The sequence below is a fragment of the Centruroides vittatus genome, unplaced genomic scaffold, assembly GCF_030686945.1.
Source record: "Centruroides vittatus isolate TY-2023 unplaced genomic scaffold, ASM3068694v2 contig_1416, whole genome shotgun sequence".
Classification (NCBI taxonomy): domain Eukaryota; kingdom Metazoa; phylum Arthropoda; class Arachnida; order Scorpiones; family Buthidae; genus Centruroides; species Centruroides vittatus.
Genome location: NW_027120889.1, coordinates 646,107 through 658,934, shown reverse-complemented (window position 1 = coordinate 658,934; position 12,828 = coordinate 646,107). Strand labels below are relative to the sequence as shown.

Genomic DNA, 12,828 nt, shown 5'->3' with positions numbered 1-12,828 from the left:
TTTTTCATAGAATTTTTTTTTCGTTTCTGACTCTTTTCGTCCTGAGCATTAAGAGGGCCTTCTTTCGAAGACTCTGTGGGTTTGGCAGACCCACAATCGGAATGGCCGGATGGTGAAGGACGGGGTCCCAAATATCCGGAACGGAACAACCCCGAAAAATTCCTGAGGTTTTTCGATCGCCCGGATTCGATCCCGGACTCCCCAAACTGGCAAACTAATACCTTCACCGCTTCGACCATTCGGCTATCAGAATAAAAAAAAAATGATCAAATAGACATTTTAAAGATTAATAAAATTAACGTAATAAATTTATTTTATGCTAAAAATTATGTAAATGTCAATTACATATTAAATATAATGAAAATACAGTAAAACACGTGCAAATGGGCGATGCACGGGATATCTCTCATGGAAAAATGGCCCCTATTTAGGTGTTACAAACGTGAAGAAAACCTGAAAAACTGCACGATATGGTTTTAGTAAAAAACAGAAAAGCTGTATTATTAAGCATAAGCATGTAAATTGTTTACTTGAAAATTTTATGAATTGTAAAAAAGTTTTTATTTAATCTTTTCCTAATAAATTTTACAATATGAAAAATTTTTCGTATAAAAATTTATTTATAAAATATAATAAAAGTGAAAAACATCCAATAAATTGTCACTTTTTTATTCAAACATATGAATTTTTAATTTCATTTTCAAAATTCTCGGGTCTCTTTTATTTTTCATAAAATATGTATATTTTTATACAAATATTTTTAACTGGAATAATTATTTATCATAAATTCATATTGCTCTATATATTACGTATTAAAATATATATATATATATATATATATATATATATATACTCGTAACAAACAGTACTTTATATATAGAAATAATTTAATCAATCCGATATGCTTAACTTACAATATTGTTTCGATGTGGACAAAACTAGGAAGAACTTCATGTGTACCATTGATAGATCTGTTAATTAAATTTCGTGTTGGTCGATTGAAAGGATAACTTAATTCTTATTATCTGAATCTCCAGGATAATCAGATCAATCGATTCATAGTAAAAAATAATAAAAAATGAATTTTTCTTAAGTTAAAACAAAAAAATCATTCAATAGTTAATAACTCATTGTATAAATGTAAATAAGAGAATTTTATTGTAAATTTTGAAAATATCTTATTTAATGTACACAGATATAAAAAGAATTTTTTGTAACTTATAATAAATTAAATGGACAGGACCAGATTTACAATAATTGTGGCCCTAGGTAACTCACCAGTGACCGATAACACCATTGAACACTAACAGTTGATCGCGGGTTCGTGCCTCGCCAAAAGGCCGCGTGGATGTTTTTGGGTTTTTTCACGTGTTTGTCAGCTAAACGGGCCAGTTTTCCATCGAAAGTCCTCCCGGATGGTAACTCTCATATTTTGTGTTGTCTTATTACACTAATGGTTTCAATTCGGGTGTCGCAGTATCCTAGGGTGCCACAAAGACACTTAAGGGTGCCGCAAAATGTAGTACTGAGCAGCACTATAAAGGTCGATTTACACACAACAGTGACGTGCCGGCACAGTGACCGTTTGATGAATAAACAACGATAAATATCACACATAGCTAGTCAGAGTTTCATCTACGACACGTGATCTGTATTCTGTCAATCATACAAGTGTCGTACATGAAATTCTGATTGGCTATGTGTGATATTTATCGATGCTTACTGCACTGTGCCGGCACGTCACTGTTGTGTGTAAATCGACCCTGACACTTCTTACGTGTATTACTAAAAGTATCTCTGCGTTGATAAAGAAGTAGGAGTGTCACAAAAATACCAAATTGCGAATTTCACCATTAGAAAAAAAAAATGAAAACCAGTATTGTAGTCGTTCCAGAGCGTACCGGAGTGGTGCCCTGTTACTTTTTTTTAAAGAAGGGCGAAGCCCTTATACTTTGTGAACATCCAGTTTGGATTTTAGACTTGTTCCTCGTCCCAAAAACAGAAAATTATTTCTTGCACAATTTTATTTTTGCTCTGATTACGAATATATAGATCATTTCTGGAGCATTTAATTCATTTTGCATATGTTGCTCCATAAAATTGCTCTTTGCCCATACAAAACTCCATAGACGGTGGCGCCTCCACTGACAGTGGCGATTCAAACTCCGGGAGCCAGTTAGAGCCATGGCACTTTTTAATTTACGACTGTACTCATAATGAAAACGAAGTACTAATCCAATATAATTCCCAAGTCATAACATAAGAAGCTCTTAGTAAATAAGCAATTTTTATTAACAATAATTTAAGATTTTAATTAAGAACTTTAAGGTTTTGTAACTTTAAAAAAAAATATATATTTTTCTTTTGTCTAAGATATTTTTTTTAGAACTAGAAATTCTTGAAATCGATACAACGTCATAAATGTCATCTACAATTGCAATCGAAACAAATTTTTCTATCAAACTATTGCGCTATTATTTTTCGTTTCGTCTCTCAAGAAGTAAAATGCCATTTATATTTATTACTTTCGAAGAATATTTTTTTTTATTTACTGCAAATTTTTTAAGGAAAAATTCAATTAAAATGAAATAAATTTTATTTTAATTGAATTTTATTTTTTAAAAATACAACATTTATTTTATTTAGCACGTTCTAGGTTTAGTTGTAATACTATTCGAAATGTTCATAAATATTTAAAGATATAAATAAAATAAATTTATTTTAGTAAATTTTAATAAAAATAGCAGAAGTTATTTTCCGAGTTGTCATTTCTTACCCCTTCGTTGGGTTTAAATACAATTTAACTTTAATGTAATTTTTTAAAATAGTATATTTATAAATTGTATTAATTTTAGAAGCTTTAACGAATAATAGAAAATAGAACTAAAGAAATTGTAATATCAAAACACTTAATTATAATTATATACTTTACTACACTCAACTTCCTTTGTGCTTATTATATAACTACTGTATAAGCAATTATGTACTGTACTGTACATAAAAGTCAAAATATGTATGCAGTGTATATATGTATGTACGTATTAGGTGAAGAGTTCTGTACCATTCCGCACCAAATTTGCCATGAATATTCTTCGACACCCTAGAAAAAATAGGGTGAGGGCCTCAGCACCAGCCAACCCTAAAGCCCCCCACTCCCTCCCTTAACTTATACTTAAGCAAATTTTGTGTTTCGCAGTTTTATTATTGTAAATACTCGGGTCAATAGATGTCATTTTAGGTACCAAGACTATTGTTTTTTTATCACCCTCTCTCAATCAATCATACCAATTCCCCACCCCCTCAAAAGCTCGTGCAATCTGAACACACGCAGCTAGTATAAGGTAAAATAAACATGAAAGATAAATATAATTACGGTCTGTTTTATTATTAAAATTACTTACGGATTTATGTGTAACCTAAACAAGCTACAGCTTAGGGCCTCACGTTAGGAGAGGCCTCGTTTTATTCTCAAAGATAGTTTATACACATACTCTATTATTTTGTGAAGGAGAAGGGCCTGTTATATTATCATTATCTCCTCATATAAATTTATAAACAGTCTACTTAGTACTTATTATTTACATTACAATTTGCGTGTTTACTCTGTGACTTATTATTAATTATTCTGGTAAAGAATATTTTTATTTAAATTAAAGAATTCTAATGATTCGAAATAACTCATTTTATAATTCAATAATTTATCTTTCAGTTTCTTTAAGACTTTAGTAAATATTGAAACAAGTAAATAGAAAATTCTCAGTATGAATGTCTAATTCGATAATGTATTCTATTAATAGTTATGAATAATTCAGAATTTTCACGCATTCTTAAATATTAGAAATTCAGGCGTTATCATAATCTAAATATTCTTTGATATATATCTTGTGTTGACTTTATTTATTTGTATTTGCAAAGATGCATAACATTAGTTTCATACATATTTATAAATTTGGTGTGTTTTTTCGTGAAAAAATATATTCATATTTTAATGTAAATCGATTGTAAAGTGGAAAATTTTTCTTATTTTTTTTATACATTAATATAATTGCCTTGGGGGAAAAACATGTTTACCCATATTTTTCAATGGACCACTAATGACTAAGTGAATAAAACTACTGAACACGTAATTGATGTTGGCCACGTGGAGTTTTCCAGGTTCTTCACGTGTGTATTAATTTGAACAACAACTTAGTAATTTTCTATATAAAGATTTGCTGATTCGGAGTTATTTTAATTATTAAATTAATTAATTATAATGCTTTCAGTCAGAACAGATCAATAGACTTCGTTGTGCCAAATATCACAACGGCTGTAACATCTTTACCCAGTCCAGTCGATACTGTATCATTATCATCCGGATCTTCACCAGATGTATCTTTATGGGCACGATTGGCTCTGTTGGAAGGAGGAGGACTTCCAGGTACAGTTACACTTTACTATAAAGGCAAGTTATTAATGAAACATACCTTATTAAATCGTGAGTATTCTCTAAAGGTACTTCTTTACTCGGTGGTCTTAATCCCGAATTGTATAAAGTTGGTCTGGAGGAACCGGAAGAAGAAATATATTTTCCGGATGGTAACAAGGGACGTATATGGTTCGGTGTAGAGTATGATGCTTCTTCAGAACGCCTAGTAGTTCACTTGATTAAAGTGAAAAATCTTCCTTCGAGAGTATGCGGTTCCATAAATTGTTGTGATCCTTTTGTCAGGTTGGTAATTTTCTTGAAAAATATTTTATAAGATAAAATATTTATTCAATATATATAAAGTATTTACAGGATATTTTTGGTTTTACTAAAATGAATTGATATATGAGATTAAAATTCTGTCTGTATACTCTTGTATAATTTTCTATTCCGTCTGAGCACTAAGAGACCAGTAGGTGAGTGGTGTGACATCCGGATTAAATTGTCCATGAAAATTTAAGTTCCAATCTGGATCCGGTCCCGGGAGAGGTTGGATGACGCTTTTATCCTCTTGGCCATTCTGTCGTCATAAATATATGTCAAGATTAACGTAAAATGGCGTTTAAGTTTGCGACAAGGATTGCTATTTGCTATTACCTGATGTAGAAAGTTATTATTTACTGTTTATTTGTTGTTAGTCAATACAGAAAATTAGAACTTTAAATGTAAAATATGCTGCATAAATCTGTGTTATTTTAAGTACAGTATAACCTGTCTAAACCGTACGAACTTCGAAACGGTGCTATTTTCTATGTTAAATTTTACTATAAGCCGATAACCTGCTCAATGTGAAACGGAAAAAGATTTTTAGGAATAAAAAAAAATGTAACTTAACCTGAATAAAGAGAAAAAATTGTTTGTTTGGGGCAAATAAGTAAAGTTGCCTTCAGGTATAACAGTCATTGAAGATCATGCACGACAAACTATTCAAGTGCGAGTTCGAACGTTTTCAAAAAAATTCAGCAACGAGTTGCTTAACTTTTCCGGCGAAATTTGGTGGCGTCATCTGTTATCATATTTTATTCAAAAACTTTTTATATTTTTAACTATTGTAAAATGGCAAAAAGCTTAATTTTGAGGATAGAAATGATTTTTATTACGAGTAAAATTGTCATTAAGTCTGACCCTACTGGAGATACACACGACCTCCTATATCTCCCCATCCCTTCGACCTTTAACCACCAAAATTTAATAGCATCGATCCCCCTAATACACAAACCTCCCTGAAAAATTTCAGAAATTTTCGATAATAAAGGAGTTATTAAGCTTCATAGAGGGTACACAAAATTGTGCCCCCCATACACATCCATACATACAGAAAAGCCCCCGAAGTTTTTGCATTTCTCGACGTTTCAACATGTCCCGATTCCAAAAAAAGTAAAAATCTTGAGGGAGGGATCATTTTTTTTTACTTATCCTTTATTATATATAACAGCCGGGAAAGTAAAAACGGCCACGTGACAAAAGACATATGGACACGTCTTCGTTAATATCAGTTTTTGTTAAAATTAACCAGAGGCTGAACTTTGAAGAATGAAATGAATTTTCTAGAACCGAGTTTTCGATAACAAGCAACGGATGTAATCTATTGTAAACAATGAGAATAAGGTAACACATGCTGCCAATTTGCCTTGTACGGAGTAGTTAGTAACTAACTAGTACGTAATATTCAATAACAAATTGATTAATATTGTTGGCAATTAGAGATACTGAAGTTCACGTTTAATTACAGTATTAAATTCCCTCGAGAAGCCAGATCACAGAATAGCTTAGTCTCTAATGCAATTAGAATTTCTGTGGTTTGCGAGAAGCAAGTTCTTGTTATTCGAATTGCCTTGTTTTCTCTATTGATCAGTGACTTTTCTATCTTTTTCATTTATGTAACCACCCACTTGCAGCTAAATGGTCGAAGTAGTTAATACCGCTCTGGAGGATTCGGGAACAAATCCGGGCAAACAACACCAGGAATTCTTCAAAGGCGGTCCATCTCCAATATGTCTCGTTCCTCACCATCCATTGTGGACCTGGCCGAATTCACGATGGATGTGATTAAAAATGCCCTTACGGTGGAAAGACCCCCAAAAACAATTACTCGATTTGACAACGTGAAAAATACATTAAAAATTACGAGAATAAGATTAATTAATTTTGCAAAATCCAATTTAATTAAATATAATTAATTAATTATCACTTCTTTACTAATTCAGAATATCACTGATGCCGGACGAGAGAAGATATCTTCAATCGAAACAAAAGAAGAAAACATGTAATCCACGATTCGAAGAAACATTTATTTTTCAGGTGTTTGTTTGATTAAATTTTCATTTTGTTTTAGTTTACTTTCAATTATATTTCGTCATTATAAACTTGTTATCTTTAGATACCCGTTCGCACTTTAAACGAAAGAGCAATCAAGTTGACTGTATACGATAACGATCGTGGTAAAAGATATAATGTCATCGGCCACGTCATATATCCTTTACGTGAATTAAATGGAACTACAACTACAGAAACACTATTAAACTGGAGAGATTTAGAAAAGGAAGAAGTGGAGGTAAATTTGTTCCGATCGATTATATTTTTTATGTAGTCCAAAAGATAAATGTTTCTGCCTTATTTTTAAAATTCTCTCGTCATAATCCCTAAATTTCGTGTACTAATTTACGTAATCTAGATTAAATTCGATCCCTGGTGTGCTTTATTGGTAATACAGTTATGCTTTGTTTAATTTAAATTGAATTACATGGATTAGATTGATGGGATAAGGCAATGCAACCAGCAGCACACTGCAAAGGGTGGATGTCTTCAGGGAGGACTTTCTACGTGGGGGGAACTGGTACTAATTTAGGTGTTTAGATACACGAAGAAAACCTAGAAGACGCCATGTGGCCTGCCTGTTGTTAGCCACCAACCCGACACTAGCTACTAGTGTTCAGTGGTTTTATCTGTTCGGTCACTGAATTACTTAGACAATGGAATCAATACTGAATTTATAGAAAATGTATCGTGACATTTTATTAATGCTTTTAAATAAATAAATAAAAATATTGGGCGAAAGAATTAGAACGAGAGTAAAATTTTATAATTGGCCCTCTGGTGACGAGGTAAAACTTACATGTCCTCCATTATTCTTGTAAATATTTTAAAATTTGAGTTGCTTTATTAAAAATAACGATTTTATTTTAAAATATTTCAATTTCTATTGTTAAATAATAATAAAAATAATAGATACTTGTGGAAGCGTTTAATAAATATGCTACAATATTAATATTTATCAAGTTAAACATTAAACAACTGTAGGAAAAAAAAGGTCTGTTAAGTTAACAAAGCTTGCGTTGTTCTTTCGACTTTATAAAATTAATTATATTTTACAGGATTACTGAAAATTAATTAAATTTTTAAGAAACTTGCGTAAAGTGACGCCCGTTTGAGATCTAGACTACCATTTTTCATATAAATAAGCCTCGGAAACCATTAATCTAAGTCCACCGTTCATTCTACTGATAGATTTGAAGCTGGTAATTAATAATTACTAAGATTTCAATGCAAAATTTAATTACCAGGTATTTAAATTTAAATGATCATCTAAATAGTGGCAAGTCATCGTAAATGTTTAATTGCTAATGTGCTTCTTCAGAAGTACAGTACATCAACTAGGCTAAAGTGCCATAGCGACAGCGAAGGAGAACGTCCGAGATATAGTAACCTGTAAACTTGTATATAAATTCAATTACAGATAAATATTATTGTTTAAATTAACATTTATTTAATTTATGAAAGTCTGTCAATATTGAAGTCTGGATGGCCAAGCGACTAATGTGACAACATTGGTCCTTCCCGGTTTTTTACACATTATGGACCTGGCTAAAATTATAATGGGTTCGCTAAAAAGAGGCTCTCTCTAAGTGCCAATAGGACGGAAAAATTTTGAAAAAATATCTTGTAATATATTTCTAAATAAATCTCTGTTTGTGTATTGTCTTCAATGTACAGTATAGTTACTGTTGTGAGACCAAAATAGGCGTCTCAGTGTCTCATGATATTAATTTAACAATTGATACATTGAAAATATTATTTACAGTAAAGTTTTAGAAATAATACTTCTTTATACCAACTTTTAATTATTATTGTTTTAATAGAAATTTACTATAACCCCTTTTATAAAATACAGGTATTTTATTATACATTGGAATACATTTATCACTATTATCTGTAAAATACATTCAATTTCTGTATCAGGATTGCTGTACAACTTGAAAGAAGACCTGCATGGACATGTTTTCCGAAATGCATACCCTCGGAAACCAATATTTAAAATAGTATTTAAAATTAAAACAGTCACGTAGCAAATAATGTTTTGAAAATGTTATTTGTGCTGGGCATTAGAAAGACAATATTGATTTTTTTTTAGGTTTCTCTGACAGAAAAACTGGAAAGGGAATTCAGATCAAAGGGTTAAAATTCTATAATAAAATTTTCAATTTGATTAAATATTTGTTTATTTTTTCCTCCAAAGGTGAAATGAGATTATCCTTACAATCCAATATTAGAAACATATTTTCGCAGAGAAAATTGATTTTTGTTTTTGCTGTGGCGAACACTTTACAAGTAATAAAATTCAAAGTATATTGCATGTTAAACAATTCTCTCCTCGTTGATTATTTATAAAAAGGAAAAAAAACTGTTTTATTTATTTCTTTTTTCTACATATTTTCTTTCAAAGGGACATTAATAAATTTTAACAGTTTCAAGCATAATTTATCAATATATAAATTGTTTCGTTTTAATGCGGATATTACAAACATTTAGAACTATTAAGGGACCCACCAGTGGCCAAGCGGTTCCGTTCCCTGAACACTGGGAGTTCGGCCGTGGATTCGCGCCTTGCCAGAACGGCTGGCCACGTGGAGTTTTTCGGGGTTTCTACATTTTGGAGGCCTAAATAGGGGCCAGTTACTCTTAAAAAAATCTCCAAGAAGACATTTCCCCTAGGCAGATCACCCAAGTGTCGCGTTGCCATAACTTAACAAAACAATTGAGCTTTAAGGTTTTCAAGTGAGTTCTAATAGAACAAGTACCCAATTGTTCTACAGTGTCCATTCATAAGAATTCAGATCGATTGCTGTTAGCGTGCTAACCAGTAACCGGTTGAATAAATCCACTATTTTCTACACTTTTCTAACACCTAAATTGGACTAGTTTTTGGTAGATCGCTCTCGTATTGTGTGGTCTTATCACATCAATCTAATTCCAATCGGTTGACACCGAGTGGAATTGGATCCTGGTTCGAACTTGATACAGACCCCCTAATTTATCATGGATTGCACTCGTTTGCCACCCTTCATTGTGCTCCTATTGCAGGTCGGGCACGCCCATAATGGGCGTAATAGTAGTCGATCATATAGCTCGAACGTGCTGGAAACTCGCATTAACTGATCAATAAATCGATCATAGTAATTCCGAAAATTTTCTAAAGTCTTTTAAACTTTTTATTTTTTTATCTTCGAGACAATGTATTGAATTTATAGAAAATGAAAATTTTATATGTAAAGTAACTCATTCCTTCATTTTTTATGAAGAAAAATGAATAATTTAATATTTGTAAAGCAAATTTTCAAGAATTTTAAGAAATTTTCAAGAAAGTAAATGCGAAAAGTAAATTTGCATTTACTTTTTTATGCAAAAATTCATTCGTTTAAAAAAAGGTTTTATATATTATTTATTTCACTGTAACAAAATAAAAAAAACAATAAATCTTTTATTAAATATAATTTAATGCATTAATTAAATATTTATTTTTATCCTGAAAATAATACATTTTTGAGTGTATTTTCTTTCAACCGGTATTCTTTTCTATCAAACAAAGAAAAGAAGAGATAGATCAGCGACCGTGAAAGGATGTTTTGTTTAATATTTAATCAAGTTAAATAAATACTTTAATTAAATACATCAGAAGAGAAAATTATAGGAGATGTAATTCATTCAATATGACGAGAGTTAGTACGAGTTCAATAAACCAATTCTCTCGAGGAACATTTCGAATTTCAGACAATAGATTTTTATCTACAAAATAGATCTTTTGTAATGAAATATTGAATTTCTTTGAAAGTTAATAAGATTAGTATTTTTGTCATCTACAAGAAGTACAATAGAATTGCTATTCTGTTTGTAAAAAGGGGAAAAGTTTAATTGAGTCTTTGGTAGAAGAAAAGAGAAATTTTATTAAATAGTCAAAATGTCGTTTGGGTGTTTAATGAAGCGAACGGTCGCGTGACTCTTTAATTTGGTTCAAAACCGTTCTGGGGTAAGTGAACGATCGTGTCACTTCGCGGATTGCCATTTCTATAGTAGTAATTTAGTCACGCGAATGTTCCGTCGTCCTTAGAATTGATTGCATTAACAAGAAGACGGTAATGTCTGCAAAAAGAGTGCCTCCCGAGAGGATTTGCTATGTGAGAATGACCCCAATTTAGGTGTTAGGTACGTAAAGAAACCCGGAAAACTCTATGTGGCCACCCGTTGGTAAGGTGCGAACCCTCGACCACTGTTCAATGCCTCATCCACTCAGCCACTGGTGGGCTTTCGTCTCCCTTAACTTCATTTCAGCGCCATTCTTAGGCATACGAACAATCGCGTTGCATCGTACACTACTTATTATCTTTATTTAACCTTTCAGATATAGAATTTTATTACTTTTTGGAAAAAAACTATAAAATGTTTTCTTTAACGTAAGAAACAACCTTAAAATGACAGCCAATTTTTAATAAAGTTATGACCACTTTAATTGTCTTAGAGTTTATACTAAGATTTACGGGAAATTTCAAAGAAACTTCAATATATCAAAATATTATATTAGTTTAATTCACAGAATTGAGTTTTTATACTATTAATTCTTAAAATAAATACAACGGAATCCCGTAAAAAGCAGGGATACATTCCACTTGTCCACATGGACTAAATAGCGCCGTCTATCGTTGATTTAAATAATCAAATATTTTATTATTAAAATATTTTTTTATCGTCGGTTATATTATTTAAATTTCAATATCAAAATTTCTCACAAACGTCAAAAGTAAAATAAAATAAATTACAAAACACAAACGAGAAGATCTGGCAGCACGTGGTCACGCAGGCAATTCGTTATTTTCCATCATGGCGGAGAATTGAAAAGCTAGTAGTAAAGCGGATTAGCCTAAAAATTTTAAAAGAGACTCACCGAAAACATCGATTTTTGAAATGAAAAAACCGTGTTCGAAGATCTCAGGCGTTCTTAACTTCAATTCAATTTTTCTACAATATATAAATGTATTATAAGTCTTTTTTCTTTTTTAAATACCCGTACGAAGAAACGGTACATCTGCTAGATCTTATATATTATTGAGCTACAATTTCCAAATTGCATACCTGTACATTCCTACTGTTGTCCGTCTATTTGCATGTCTGTCCTATGTTAAACTCTAGAACGTAGTTAGATAGATGAAAATCGAGACCTTATATGAAAAGCTTAAGAGTCGGAGGCCCCGATTAACTATACACGAGGATTCATTTTAAATTAAAAGATGATTAAAAATTGCAGCCTGGTAACTATGTCACAATAGATAATTGCCCATCATATAATAAATTTCTCTACGTTTGTATACGTACAATGTACAATGTACAAGGAAATTCACGCGTGCCAGTCTTTTTGTTTGTCCTATTACACTACTGTAATAGGACCCCCCCTATAACACGGTAGATAAGTTCCGTGTTATATGAATTCGTGTTGTACGAGTCACTGTTGTACATTATGAATCCGTGTTGTACGCAGCCAATCACAACCGGCACACTGGGCTGTGATTGGCTCATGTATTTAAGTGACTCGTACAACACGGATTCATATAACACGGAACTTATCTACCGTGTTATAGGGAGGTCTACTGTATGTGAGAACGGCTGAACCGATTTATAAGAAACTTTGTAAATATATTCAAGATAGTCTTGGGAAGGATTTAGGCTAGTTTCAAGTTCATGTCTCTTTGTCTCGCTGTCCGAGTATCACGTGAGAAAAAGTGAATTTTTCTCAGGCTATACAATGTATTTATATTTGTTTTTGGCCGGATCTTTTATATTGTAAGTACTGTATATATTATTTTCCCGTATATACGTGTATTTTATACATCTCAGCTAGTATATTGTGTATAGGTATATACAAATATTAATAATTATTGATTAATATTTTATAAAATCAATTATAATTATGTAACATTAGAATTGATAATAATGTAAAACAACGAAACATAACTTCTTGTATTATTTTCTTAATTAATGATAAAGCGAAGTTTTTCGTTCTTTTGTTATCTTTTCTCTCAATTATGTTTTAA

At 31.5% G+C, this 12,828-nt stretch overlaps 1 protein-coding gene across 1 annotated transcript in view; it reads left to right on the top strand.

The window, feature by feature from the left end:
- LOC136968215 (uncharacterized) overlaps positions 1–12,828 on the top strand; it is a 75,062-nt gene that overhangs the window by 50,427 nt on the left and 11,807 nt on the right. The window contains exons 9-12 of the mRNA XM_067262197.1: positions 4,266–4,420; positions 4,495–4,711; positions 6,676–6,769; positions 6,849–7,022. Of these exons, the coding sequence (XP_067118298.1) occupies positions 4,266–4,420; positions 4,495–4,711; positions 6,676–6,769; positions 6,849–7,022 (640 nt within the window). The remainder of the gene's footprint in view (positions 1–4,265; positions 4,421–4,494; positions 4,712–6,675; positions 6,770–6,848; positions 7,023–12,828) is intronic.